This window comes from Patagioenas fasciata, chromosome 4, assembly GCF_037038585.1.
Source record: "Patagioenas fasciata isolate bPatFas1 chromosome 4, bPatFas1.hap1, whole genome shotgun sequence".
In the NCBI taxonomy this organism is placed as follows: domain Eukaryota; kingdom Metazoa; phylum Chordata; class Aves; order Columbiformes; family Columbidae; genus Patagioenas; species Patagioenas fasciata.
The window spans coordinates 70,389,996-70,405,325 of NC_092523.1; the positions used below are offsets into that span (position 1 = coordinate 70,389,996).

The 15,330-nt window shown below is 36.3% G+C and overlaps 1 protein-coding gene across 2 annotated transcripts in view; it reads left to right on the plus strand.

The window, feature by feature from the left end:
• Positions 1-15,330, plus strand: part of PRSS12 (serine protease 12) — a 45,647-nt gene that overhangs the window by 26,860 nt on the left and 3,457 nt on the right. For both annotated transcript variants that reach the window (XM_065836841.2, XM_065836842.2), the window contains exons 9-12: positions 2,851-3,056; positions 3,722-3,800; positions 5,590-5,712; positions 13,617-13,897. In XM_065836841.2, the coding sequence (XP_065692913.2) occupies positions 2,851-3,056; positions 3,722-3,800; positions 5,590-5,712; positions 13,617-13,897 (689 nt within the window). The remainder of the gene's footprint in view (positions 1-2,850; positions 3,057-3,721; positions 3,801-5,589; positions 5,713-13,616; positions 13,898-15,330) is intronic.

A 15,330-nucleotide genomic window follows, 5' to 3' on the forward strand; every position in this document is an offset into this window, starting at 1 on the left:
ATGGCCTTGTGTCTGAGAAAAGACCTGAATCCACCCTTCTCCCTAGGGACAGATCTGAGCAAGCAAAAATGTTTCTCTGATGGTCATCTGTGCTTAAATAGCTGTCTTGGAAAGCAGCAATTAAGGACACATACACCTTTGTTAATGCTGCACTAAAACCAGTTATAAGAGCACATTCCAGCACATAACACACACATAAGACTTAACGCTTCTGCGTGTAGAGATTTCCCAATTATATGAATTTTATTTTTTTTTTCCATTAAGCTGCACTCCTTGCTCAAGAACATGATGATTTTTACATTTGTTTCCTGATAGATATTCTATTTAAACAGTGGGGTTTTTTTTGTTAAGAGTGGGTATGGGCAGATGTTTCATAGCAGGTGCAAGCAAACTGAGAAATTCCTGATGCACAGGACAAGTCAGCTAGTTTTCATCTAAAGGTGTGGAGAGTCACTGCAACACGAGTCCCACAGTTCAGTTCATGCCAGTGCATCATTGCAATCCATCCTCAGTAAGTTCCCTCCATCTTTGTCGCTCTATATCTCTTTCACCTAAAATATTTACATATGTGACCTCATAGATGTCAGAATATTCTTGAGATTTATCTGGTAAGCCAGTGGAGGCAGTGCCCCTATTAAGTAGCTGATAAGAGTCTGCAGAGACAATTATATACTAAACTGTAATAAATACTTCTCTGGGAAAGCTTATTGTGGCAATTCACAACAAAGTAGTTTTCAATATCCTGAGGAACTTCAGACCAATGCCCTAAAGCAGAAACTGTGTTTTTTTGACATAGAGATACCAAAATGAGGTAAGATTTTGCAACTAGTGTCTGTACTGTCTCACTGTTTTGTAATACCATACATGGACACAACAGCTACCCACAGGTTTTGGAGAGTCTGGCATTTTTTTGTAGTTATCTTTAATCAGAGTACAATCTACAAAAGAAAAATATTTGGATCAAGATGAGACGTGTTGCTTGTGACTGACAAGTTAAATAATACTAAACTCATTAGGCAAACATTGTCCTATACTGGTTCCAAAGTCAGATAGGTTTTGGATTATCTGGTAAATACATGCCAGCCATGGAAATTAAAAACGTGTAAGGACAGTTGACCTTGTTGTATCATCTCTGTCAGATGTTTTACATGCTTCCCTTTCCTGGCTTTTTACAATTCATGCATTCAAACCAACATTCCCTACTTAGAAAACCTGCCCACCTACCCGTCAATATGTGGTAAAAAAATCCAAACAGGCAAGGCTTTCTATGTGCAAATCTGAAAAAGGAGGAAGCTTGTATTACTTTCATGCTTGAATTATATGGATATAGGCAGTGGAGGGCTGGATTCTTTGAGTTTGATCCAGCCACGCTTCTAGTATGACAAAGCTTTGAAAATGATAGGACAAATCAAAATTCCTCTCCTAGGTGATGAAGAGACAAACTCTTTATGCCATTGTCACCTATCTTCCCCAACACTGCAGTTATAAAGAGAGAGAAAAAAAAAGAGGTGTAAAGGGAGAGAAATACCATCTTGCCTAACACATCTTCATTGTTAAACTCTTTCTCTGCTCCAGCATTTAATTGCACATGCAGTTACGCTTTCATATACATAGAAGTACTGTCCATTAGAATATACATATCCTTTAAAACAGAAATATGTGATATAGTGCAACATTTTAGTTACCTAGAATTCAATGTATTCTTATCACAATAAAATAACAGGAAATTGCTCTTAACCAATACATAACCTTGTAGTTCAGACACACCTAGAGGCGGCTGTGGCTTCCCACCCCACTTCTTTGTACAGCCAGTTGGGTGCTCTCCTGTTCATGATTCTTTCTGACTTGTAAACTGTATAGAACAAAACATCTATTTATATATTAAGAAGCATTATCCTAAGTAGTGAAAAGAAAAATCTATCACAAAATTTATCAAATGAGATGCTTACATGCAAAATTCACGTGGGTTTTTTGGGTGTGTGTTGTTGTTTTGTTTGTTTGTTTGTTCATTCACTCCCTCATTTGGGAAAAACGTTTATCATTCAAACAAGTTTATTCAGACCACTGACACTATAATCATTGCTGAAGCTTTATGGCACTACATACAAGCTATAAAATGTCCTAAGTCTGACTTTCAAATACTTAGGTTTGATATTCATCCTTATAGAATAATAGGAGTATCATACTGACCTTTTGTAAAATGCCTTGAGGCCTGTGTATGAAAATGCTACACATACACTGAGTACTGTGCTCCTGCCAGGAAAAGGGGAGTGCTAAGACTGAACTGGGTTCAGCCTCTCCAATTATGTTGCAGTTTTAGAACTCAGCTGTTGGGTGCACTTTAAAAATGGATGATAACAAAATATGTTAGTAACTATCAATATTCTAATAGATCTGTAAATCATAGCTCCTCCTACACCACAAGCATACTGTATTTGACGGGTCCATCTTTCTGAGGGAATCAAACCAGAACAAATTATTTTTAGCATTCACAGATGCTGATTTTATATGAGGATTAAAGAGATTATGAAAAAGCAGCTTTCACGTATTTTTATAGATATTTGTAATGCCATTACAATGTAAAATACTCTGCATAGAACCTTCTAAATAAAAACATAAAAGTACATTTTAAACATTAATGAACTGTAGCAATTCTGTTACACTTTTTTTTTTTTTTTTTCTGCTTACCTGAGTAACAGAAGCGAGGAGAAAAGTTTTCATCAAGTGAAATGGTGACAGGACTTGGAATAAAATCTCAATGTCTTCATTTTACAGTTCACTCTCTGAAACATTTCAGCTGAGTAAAATGTAGAATAATGTTTAATCAAAAAATATATGCTCTGTTTCCAGAGGTCCAGCTAGAGCAAGGACAATGGCATATTTTGGGGAGGGCAAAGGCCCGATCCATGTGGATAACGTGAAGTGCACAGGAAATGAGAGATCCTTGGCAGACTGCATTAAACAAGACATTGGAATGCACAACTGCCGGCACAGCGAGGACGCGGGGGTGATCTGTGACCACCTCAGCAAGATGGCCCCCGCAAACAGCAATAAAGGTGAAGCCCTGTTGTGAGTAGCAGACCAAAGGGTTTGGGTGAGGAACTGTCATGGTAGGAACAAACGGATGTAAACAATCCCACCTGGCAGAGGAAACAGCTATACCAAAAGAATTACGGAAACAAAAATGGTGGGAATCCTCTCTGCTTACGCTCAGTGATCTTCTTGCTGGGCCAGCTGTGCGACGGAATCATAATAGACTACTCAAATGATACAGGCTATTGGTCTGGCATAGTTTACAGTAGCCATGTTTCTTAAATTCTACCAGAGACATGACAATGTAAATCCCTAGACAGCTACTTTCAGCTTTTCAAGGTATAGCTTATCTTCAGCTGAGGACGGAAACCTATGGAGCATGCCAAGTTCTGCTGTCATTTACATGAAGTAAGGAAGAAGTGTATTAAAAAACCTACACTTGAAGAGCAGAGCACAAATGTGTACATTGCGCTGTTGTGATCACAGTCAAAAAAATCTCTGATAATTTCTAGGTCTGACAGAATTCAGTGTATTTTTACCAGTCAAAATTTGGTTATTAAAAAGCACCATGAAACAGAATAACCACAGTCTTAGTTGTTTTTTGTTTTTCTTTTAGTTAACTCTCATTGTAGGTTGCCTAATTTTCATTTTGAGTTTAATGCTGTCTACATCTTCCTTTCTGGTTCAGATTCTCTTGCTTCTGTTTGTGGATTGAGGTTACTACATCGTCGACAAAAGCGAATAATTGGTGGGAAAAATTCTTTACGGTAAATATTTGGTAAAGACAATATAAAGACATTTATTTGCCTAATTCATGTTTTTATTGTAGCTTTGTTTTGTTTGGTGTTCTTTTGGTGGGGTAGGGTGTTGTGGTTTTTTTTGTTTGGTTGGTTTGTTTGGTTTGTTTGTGGTTTTGTTCATTTGTTTCTTTCTTTCTGGTCTTGTAATGAGGTAGAAATAGAAATACACTCAAAGCAAATTTGGTAGGAAATTAAAACATATTCATTGATAAATACTTGCAGCATTAGTTGAAAATCTGTAATGCTTGTAGGTTTAGTCCTTGCTTAGGTTAAATTTCTTACTTTTAAAATAGCCATTTTACTTTTTTCCAAATTTATCTTATATTGGGATGTTAGCTATATGAAGAGAGCTATGAGTATAGTACAAAGTTTTAAATGCTACCTACACTGAAAGAAAGGCTTAGAGGTCATTCACTGCTCAAGATCTCATTTTCCTCCACAATATACACCTCTCCAATGATGAGACAGCTGTACAACCAGGCTTTTTGTTAACACTTTGTTCTTAGCTTTTAATGACATATTTACACTCACCTAATATAGATAGATTAACTAAATACTACTACTATTACTAGATGCTATGATAGGAAGTCCAGGCTTTATTTTCTTAACTTGTGAGTAACCACAAATATTTATTTGTTCACTGAATCTTATTAAAGGAATCGTAAAAAATGCATTTATAGTATTATTACATGTCGTTGTGCAACCTGTGTCAAAGTACTTGCATAGCATAAATCAATCCACTTCAAAAAAAGACACTAAGTGTCAAAAGAAGACCTCATAGTTCAAAGAATTCATTAAGACAAAGAACTTGACAAAGTTTGAGAAGGAACAAGATACTTACGTACCAGGAAATCCAAAGCTGTCCAAATTACCCTATTTTGGAAAGACATTAAATCCCATATTCTGAATTGTTTTATACTTTATGGGAAGTAAATTCCTTCACCTTACTTTAAAACATCAGGCATTGGGAACTCTGAGATAGGATACTGGACTAGATTATCCTGGGCAGCTCTTGTACCTATTCAAGTTGACAGTACTCAGAAAATACCTAAGCCTACCGGTTCTTTGTTCCTGGATGTTGCTGTTGCTTACAGGTGCATCTCTCTCATTTCTCTGATTCCATATTTTGCTAATCTGTTATTAATAGATTGGTGAAAAATAATCCATCCTGTCTTGATAGTCCTGCAAATATGTATCTCAGATCTACTATACAAAACAGATGATCACAGGATGAAAAATGATGCTAATCTATTACTTGTGGATTTTACACTTGCTTTAGACCTCTTGATCTGCCAGCTTCCTTTTTCAAACAGTTCAGAACCAACAAAAATATTAACACAGACAGGAAAGGACACTTGTTCAAGCTTTTGAAGAAATTCCTTTCTTTCCCATATCCAGTTAACAGGAAATTTCTGGTTTGTTGACTTGGATGGTATTTGGCAAGGAACCCATAGAATGTGTCTTTGGCACAATTAATGAAATCCGAGACGGGAAAATAAAAATAATTGACAGTGGAAGGAAGCACTCAGAGTGCTGGATGCACAAGCAATTTGTAAAGTAATCCTGACCATTGTTAAATCGAATTCAGAATGCTGCAGGAATATAAAGGTATTCTCAACTGTTACTCAATAAATAACATGGTTTGTAAGCTAAGTCAGCCAAAGAAACTAAATAGGATTTACACTCAAGGTAACCGACAAGCTACCTTATTTTTCCATTGTTGTACCCTGAACACAATGTCTTATGCTCTCTGTAGGGGCGGCTGGCCATGGCAGGTTGCACTCCGACTGAAATCTTCTCATGGTGATGGAAGACTCTTGTGTGGTGCTACTCTCATCAGCAGCTGCTGGGTCCTCACTGCTGCACACTGCTTTAAAAGGTAGGTCTCTCTTCAACAGTGAAATGTCTTTTCAAACTATCTTCTTGTTCTGCATATAGGCAAAAACATGCCCATTCAAGCCCACTGAAAACTGTTTGAAGAGTTGATCTTTGGTTTTAAAAAAGCCAACCAAACAAACTTCTTTCCCCTCAAATAAAAACAAACAAAAAACCTAACACATTGAAATTATTCTGGTTATCATTCACAAGATTTATATTCACAATTTGAGTGTTTCCATAACAAAATATAGACAATACTTCTGACATTTGAACACAACTTTCTGTTGCAGCAAAACTGTAGTTTATGACTTTCAGATTATAGTGAAGACAACTGAGGAAACAAACACAGGAACTGTAGTATTTCAAGTTACTGATAATGATAGATATTGGCAGTGATAGATATTTTTATTGTAACACGGCAGTGAATAGATGAACTAGTCTCCAAAACCCATTTTAGGGTAAAGCATTAATATGTATTTTGCTGAATTTAATGGGAAAGTAAATCTGTACACTGGATGCAAGTGAGACCGAGCCGTTTTGCTTATTCTTCACAAATAGGTTTGAGAAACTGCCTTACTCTATTATCCTACAATACAAAAAGAATTGTGCTTTGCAGCCACTTAAATAAAGGTCCCATCCCCTTCAACAAAGAAATATTGGCCTAAGTGGTTATACTGGTATAATCCTCTGACACTGGCATCTAATACAACTATGCCAAAGTCAACTCCTTTCCATATGTTTAACAACTGGTTTGAAACTTAGACTCACTTGTAAATCACAGTTGATCTAATTGTTCTAACAACTACTGCAATTCTCAGTGTTAAACTAGTATCTAGCTTTTCTAAATGTCTTTTCCAATTTTTGCAGAAACAGATAATCTGTTACTGATAATTCTCCTATTCAGTTTTTATTATATCCCCTCTACAGTACTTTTGACATCAGGAATTCACTGCTGATGAAATTACTGTAGTATAAAAGCATGAACTTACACAGTAAGGAAGCTGGTCTAATATTATAAGCTTTTGAGAGCAATTATTTCACTGGAATCCTTATGAAACATTGCAGTATGGGCTGGAATAAAAGTGTAGAAGAATGGCATTGGAGTTTTGATGATATTTACTAGAATTTGTTTAAGTGGGCTGCAAATGTTTCAACTTCAGACTTTATACCTTTCCATTTGCTCACTAATAACTAGAGTCAGGTATACTTTTACCTTTGCCTAGCACCAGATGCACATATTTTCATGTTTCATAAAAATAACTAAGGACTTTTCTTGGTAATATTTCAAGCTGAAATGCTCAAACAAAATTTCTGCCTACTTCTGCTCATGTCCCAGTTGTTTCTGAGAATTATGAAAACCCTTTAGTTGCTATCATTAAATTTTATCAAAAATGGTTTCCTATTTCCCTGTTCATCATGTCTACAGTGACTGCTAAGGATGCAACTTAAACTCTTAAGAAAGCCTTTGATTAAAGGATTGAAAGCAAGTCAGTTTTTTGTTATTTTATGTCAAGGGAAGAAAAGGGGAAGTCACAGGAAATCAGTTAAGTTTACTAAGTGCAAATCAAGATCTTAGTTACCCAGCTCTTCTAGAACACTTACAAAGAGTTCAGTGAAACATCGGTAGTCACTGTCCTGCTGCAGCTGCAGTGCATTCTTACAGTAAGCACTCCTCGCAATCCATTATCTATTCTTCCCAATGGCTTGCTTACAGAACTGTGGCTCCAACTCATTACTGAACGTGCTGCCAATTTGGCAGCTTTGCTGAACACCCCGGTGATGAGGGAGGGGTGTGGATGAGCAGCAGCATGGCTGGGGCACTGGACACTGTGATACTTCCAGACTGGTGCAGCCACTCAAGGATCTCTCCAGGCTATCCTAAAACTATTGCATGTGGTCTCAGGGACCCAAGTATTGTTTCACCACAGATGTTGCACTTAAAACTGTGCAACCTAGATCTAAGCATGCAACTCTGGCAGCCTGTGGACCCACTACTGTTTACTGTAAAGGAGAGAAGGCACCTTTAGCTCAGAGTTGACATTAGACAGACTGCACTGAACTTCCTAATGATCTCAGAGTGATTTTTAAGGTGCTAGGTTTCCAAGAGCTATCTATAGATCAAGCGCCTTCTTCAAATATTTTCCACAGACGGACAAGAGAAAGGCCAGTATACCATTTCTCATATCCTGGAAATTGGAACACCATTTAAATAACAAAAATGAGCTCATTTGCACTATGGATAAAAATTCAATACAATTTTATGCATAACAATAGAAATAGTTTTCCAGGAGTATAGCAGCATTACTGGTTTCTATAATTTCATAGACACATAATTTAAGATCAAAAATTGTTTGAAGCTATTTTTCCTTTTATAACCCACCCATCTTATTAGCAAGTTTTGTCCTGAGTGATTCTGACAGCTATAGGGAATTTGCAGGTCTATACATTAAAATGAAACAACCCACTCCCCCACAACAAATAAACACCACCACCAAAACCGACCAACTAACAAAAAAAAAAAAAGGGTAAAACAAAACACACACACAACCACACCAAACCAACCAAACAAAAAACCCACAAACTGGATAATAAGAAATGAGGCATAGAAAGAAGGAAATCATAACTACCATTATGTCATTTTAGAAATACTGTGTTACTTGAACATTGTGCTCTTCTAATAATGTAACTCTTAGTTGCTTCTTTAGGCATTTCTGAATGCCCATCTATACTTCAACATGGTCCTGGTAATTTTGTTTTGACAACTAGGGACCATGAAGCACAGTGGAACCAAATACCTAGTAAGACAACAGAAACCAAAGCAGAACCCAGAATTAAAATCCAGTTTTCTCAAAGGTGAAGTGAATTCAGATGTGCCCTGTATGTCAGTAGTTCACTTGACTGGCAGCAGGATGATAATAGCACGGTGGCTGATTACTAATCCAGCCTCCACTTGGCTGAGAAATGAACCTGCTAGGAGGTGCTAAGGTCAACACTGGCAGGCTGCACTAGAGCTTAAAGGCAAGCCCAGTTCAGCCATGCAACAGGGGGGTAATGCCCTGGAAGTAACATCATTTTGCACCCCTGAAGCACTCCCAGACTCCACTCTTCAAAAGTGATGTGTGTGACTCTGCCATTTCATAGGTGACTATCAGGTGAGGAACACTGGACACCCCCGAGCTAGACAACTTTGCCTTTTGGGTACTGATACTCTGTTACAGTATTTCCACATTTGGCAATTACCAGCTACTAGAGGGGAAGAAATACAATTGTCTACAGATGAAAAAAAATTAGTTAGGAAAGACTTATTTATGTGAATGTGCACAGAAATATGGTAAATATGTCCAAATGCTGTTCATTAAGCCTCTCTCTAGAAGCTTTGTACCTATTAAAGTTTCATACATTTGCATGAGAAGCAGCACTTCTCATTCTATTAAATGTTTAAAATCAGTACTTCTAATTAAGATAAACCTTCCTGGAACTCATTTCTTCAATATTCTGCTATAAATGACTATCATACATAACACAGAGAAACAGCAGGAACCTATAAAAGGGAAAACAGCTCCTTTTGTCAAAATCAAGGACATAACATTAAATAGAAGTAGCAAGTTTTCTACTACACTATCTGATATATGGTTTACAGGAGAGCAAAATGCCATCTAAAATTACCTTTTTCTATTTGAGAGCCAGATTTCCATTGGACTACTGATTATACACATCTGCAAAATACTGTGATTGTGTTTGTTCATATGTACAAAAACAATGTCAATGTACACAATGCTTAACTTAGATGGACAAATATTTACTGAAGGTAAAGAAGCACTCATAATGCAGAAACTAGCAGCAGAGCACTAAGATGTGATTTGCTGCAGAGGCCCAAACCATATGTATAAATTATGAGAGAGTATTGTCAGTGACCTTTTGGAAATATTTTTGGCAGATTAGGTCAGGCAAAATACATATTTAATGCTAATGACCTTGTAAATTTGTATTCCAATGACACTCAGATGTGTACCAAAACCTGTTAAAATTCTACTTTCAAACATTCAAAGATCATACCTAGCAACACAGAATCCAGTACAGATTGGATACAGAATCCAATTTATGATAGCTTTTAAAGGCAATGACATCAGCAGTTATAAACAATGACTGTAGCAAAAATTATTAAACTATTTAGTACCACTTACTGGCAAAGAAAACTGCATCATTGTACTTATTGGGCTCAGCTGCTCTATCACAGGTTCTTAAGTGGTATGTCATCATGCAGTTATGAAATTTGAGCAGAAAAACATATCTGAGATGTCTGTAACAAGAACAATTCTTCCATTTACTTTAGTGGGAGTTTTACATATAAATTTGAGTAATTCAAATGAAAATAATAATTCCATTTTACTCCAATAGGAAGTTAAGTACTTTCTGTATCAGCTTCTGTTTCTGAGGAAAATAAATCCTACTGAGTTGGCTAATGCATCAGCCAAGATTGTTTGTAATCTTGCCCAGACAAGAGGTGACACCAGAGAAGTACTTAATTGGCTGTAAAATCTTAGTGTTACTAAACCCTTTACGTTCTGAGCATTCTGTCTGTTCTGTAAATAGATTTTGTAAAAGTGAAAAACTGTTTGATACTGTACACCCTGACCATTCAGTCTCTACACTCACCTTGTTGACTTTGGAGAAGGCACAGAAGTTGTGCTGTCAGTATGTAAAACAATCTACAGCTGCATGTTTTATTCATCTGTTTTTCAAATTGCACAGAGGACCAATGTATTGATTAGCTTACACAATAAAATGAGCTGCCAGGGTCTGTCAGTTTGGTTTTCATAGCATATTCAAACTGCCTTATATATAATACTACAGTAGCGTGCTTTCTGCTGAACAACCAACATTACGGGTACTTCCATGAAAAAGGTAGTCAAAGTGGTCATTACACTTGCCCTTGATTTGGTAGTTTCTCTTCCTGCAAACAATTCAGAAATCTTTAAGCTGCAATTTTAGGAAATACACTACCTATGAGGTTATATAGTCTCCATGTGAAGAGACAAATTACCATTTCATATATATAGATATTGAACTGCTGATATAACTTTCTGCAGAACACAAGATTAAACTAAGGAATCAGATTAATTTCCTGAATATTTCCCATAACTAAAGGAATAAAAAATACTTTTCCCCTAATTTGTATATTTACATAAAAATATATTTCTAACTTTGAATGCTATGGTTTTGCCAAAGCATTACTGGAAATTTTTGCACACAGGCCAGGAAAATTTGCTTTCAAGTCTATCTATGTGTAAACGTGCTAAACTGAACTCTGAATTATAGTTTCTAAAAATTCCCAGAAGCAATAACAAACAAATATATAAAACCAATTCAGTACAAACTGGCACAGAAATGTACCAAGCATTTTATTGCAAAGATGCACAACTTATTAATAAAAAAGTCACTTTCACAGAAATAAAACTAGAAGAAAACTGTGTTAAGAAATGCCTGTACTATATATTATATTAACACATTGATGATGTGTGTAGCTTTACTCCTTGCTCTATTAAGGAAAGCCAAATAGATGGCAGAAGAACAAACAAAAAAGAAACTCGCCCAAGGCCACAGATCAGATCACATCACTGCTGTAAAAAATTCCTGTTTTACTGCCAGTGCCAGATTATATTTTTACTGGCTCCCACATCATAGCTCAGAGTAATAACAATAGTAGTTTGGACTGACAATTGTATACTAAGTGTCTTGACAAAGTATGGTAAGATCAGCCCTTTTCTGATGTAAGCTGTGTGGCAACAGTGACCCAGGAAGGATTCATCACTGTCAGACCAGAAATTCCTGGCAGGCAGCAGATAGCAAGGATTTGACAGACAACCTATAGGGGTGCAGAATTCAGGGTTTCACTGATATCGTACTTCAGATGGCCAAATACAGATAGATGTATATAACTCCAGAAACTACTGAAGACTGAACAGCATTTCTTACCCTGAAGAACCTCCTTATAAGCAAGAAAAATAAAAGCAATATATCAGGTGCCAATCCTACTTCCATAGAATTTTGCCATTTATTTTATCAGGAAGAGAATCAGCTGTGAAGTCTCAGTGAGCTTTGTTTTTTAAAACATCGGATTTGTTTGGTGTTTTTTTTTTTGTTTTTTTTTGTTTTTTTTTTTTTTTTAAAAAAGCATACAAATAAATACCTTCATTCTAGAAACTTCAAAGGACTAGAGTCAAAACACCTGGAGACCCAGGATTCATTTTCTGCCTTCTCTGATGTTTTGTTCCTATGCATGCTCTCATTTCTTAATCGGAAATTCCTAATGAACATCCATTCAGCAATAACTTACGGAATACCAGCACTTTTGTGGTCAAAACAGAAAGACTAGTAATGTGACACATTCAAAGAGGTTTTTTTCTTAATCTTTGAGATAAACTTACTGATCCACAAATTTAAAAAAACTCTTGAGCTATTTTTTTTTTCCCCCAGGAGGAAATAATGTATTTGGTAGAAAACAAAATATTTTTTCTCAGTTCTCCCTCCAATACTAAAATCAGTATGAATACTTTTTTAAACACCTCTGTAAACTTCAAAAAGTCTCCGTCAGTTGCATCTCTTCACTTCAAGCTGCTATAGAATTTCGATTTCCAGCCACAAGAAACCTACAGTACCTGGAGAGTATTTCACAAATTACTATGGAGGAAGACCTGAAAAAGCTTCTTGGTAGACAAGCGAATTCATTTCTCCTATATAGGAGGTCATCTTCAGATTCCTAGATGTTGGGTCATAGCCTACAACCACCTCTTCTTACAAGCATAGCAGTGAAATTTTACTCACGGAATACTTGAAGAAATGCAGAATTTGACAAAGAAAGCCTTGCAGAAAACCAGGAATACAACCCACCATTAGAAGACATATTCAGTGGTACAGTTATATATTGTTCAGAAGTAAACTGTAATATTCCTGCTTTGCCTACTGCTCCCAAAGCAACCTTTAGTGAGCTATGGAGATCAGCACATTACTGGGAAGTATTAAAAAAAACAAGTTAGAAGGTGATAGAACACTGTAGCTTGTTTTCTGCACACATACTACAAATTTCCTGTTGAAGGCTATGAGGGAAAGGGAGCAAAGGAAAAATATTTGGGTTAGTTTAGTCAGGTTTTGAAATAAATAAACACACCCAACAATATTCCCTTGTTTGCATTTTTCTGAGCAGTGCTGTGTTTCGTGTAATCCAAAATCTCCAAAGGCATGCACAGAAAATCCTTTTTTACAGCCACACTAATCATCTCTAAGGTATTTACCATTTAGACAATGACGTTAAAGAAGTTCGGGTCATATAGATGCAAAGCAAGTTTGAGATTTACAGGCCTTCTGTCACTGACAATAGGTGGTTGTAATGCACTTATGCTTTGTTTTCTTTATTATTACTTCAGTTATTATAAGAGGCTTTTATAAAGTTATCTAAGCCTCAAAAATTTCTCAGCCAAACTACAGAGTAAGCTTGAATACTGTTTTCATTTCTGTAATTATCTGTAGTATCATAATCATGTTAGTACTCAGATTTTCGTTCTAATTACTGGCAATTTCTGCTGCCCTTACTAAACACATTTATGGTGCACACCTTGCTTGTACCTTTGAAATAAATGCCAGTAACAGCAGATGGCTGTAAGAAACCTTGCCTGTCAAAATACACAAAAGGAACATAGCTCAGTCTGAAACTTCATGAAAAGTTTCCTTTATATTCTTTGGGATACACTTGACTGTCAATCTAAACATCTGAAAAAGCACTTTTACTCTTTACAAAAACCTTTTGGTATCATTATTTATATCAGCAATAAAGACACTGATCAAATCTGCATGCTTAGGACCTGACTTTGCATGAGTCAGCCCTATTTGTTTTCACCTCAATCTTAGGTATGGCAACAACACACGGAACTATGCTGTGCGAGTTGGAGACTATCACACGCTGGTACCAGAAGAGTATGAGGAAGAAATTGGAGTCCAGCAGATTGTGATGCATAAAGAGTACAAGCCCAACAGCAGTGACTATGACATTGCATTGGTGAGGCTACAGGGGCCAGAGGAACAGTGTGCCAGATTCAGTACCCACGTCTTACCTGCTTGTTTGCCATTAAGGAGAGAGAGACCACAGAAAACTGCTCCGAACTGTTATATCACTGGATGGGGTGACACAGGTAAAAATGTTTAGATGATTTCCACCCACCGCTCTCATTACTTGAGGCTGCTTATTTATTAAAAAAAAAATAATCTAATTCTTAAAATAAGAAATGCTCAAAATAGAGCAATCTTACTCTTTTCATATAGGTGAGTATTTTCTCTCCTGATCTTTACACAGGAACCACAGCACTTTGTTTACTGAATTTATTTTGTGTTTGAGAAGTGGCGATTAACCGTGTCACTGTAAATCACAGAACCAGTCACTAAAATGGCCTCATTAACACAGACAAGCATGAATGAAAAGCTTATTTGTTGCCAGGCACACCCTGTGCAGCAGTTTATCATCCCTTGCCTCAGAATAACTAACAGCTCTAATATATTTAAGTTTTTTAAGGTAGGTACAATTAGTATTTTAGAAAGGTTATTTAAATTACACTACTTCTATAGAAACATGGATAGAAAATATACACACAATAGAATTCAAAGTTACATTTTTAGTCTCTTGTTACCACTGACATTTTCAATCAGCAATCAGATTTAAATAAGAGAATATCTTGCCAAAATTTGCAAGAATCACAATGTAATCTGCCATCCAGACTTCTGGAACAAGCTATCTTGTCACTTTCCAGGTCAGTACAAGATTCTTCTCTTTAAATGTCATCATCCTTTACATGTTTTACAAATTAACAACCATGTTTTACTTTCATGTTTTCATGGTGTTGAATACAGTGCAAGAGAGCAACCACACTTGAGCCTTTGTTCCACTGACTCATTCAAACTGGCAAGGAGGCAAGGCCAAATAACAGTTCTTCCTCTTCACATGCATTTAATCTGTGTACACAGATGTCTGGGTCACTGTACTACAATAAAGGAGATAGACTTGTAGGGTGTTTTTTTTTGCTAAAAACAATTGCTAATTCATTGCCTAGCTCTGTCTTTTTTATACAGTTCAGTGAAAGTTATGCAGTATTGTTTACTTATGACATCTATGCAAATTTGCATTAGCCAAGGTAATAATTTACTTCAGTTACAGTAAGAAATAATATCACTGCAGTACTTTGGTTGAAATTTCACACTTACTGTATGAATCATACTTACTTTGTAAGTATTCAGATTTTACTTAAACAAACAAACAAAAAAACCTAAACAAACAAAAACACCAAAAATCCCCAAACCATTTGCCTTAATTTCGCATGTTTGCAACTGAAAAGGAGGTGCAAGCTATAGAAAAAAGCCAAATTATTTAAATCTTGACATTTCTTAAGCAGATCAGTGCTTATACAATGCAGGATTCACTAAAAATAAAGAAAACTGAAGGACAGGTTCTGGTCACTCCTGCAAAATTAGGATTCCTTTTGGTCAGGAGTCTCTTTAGTACCCTGGTACATAGAAATTACCATGACTGTAAGATTCAAACAATTCTGCCGATCTCTACTAGAGCATACTTGGG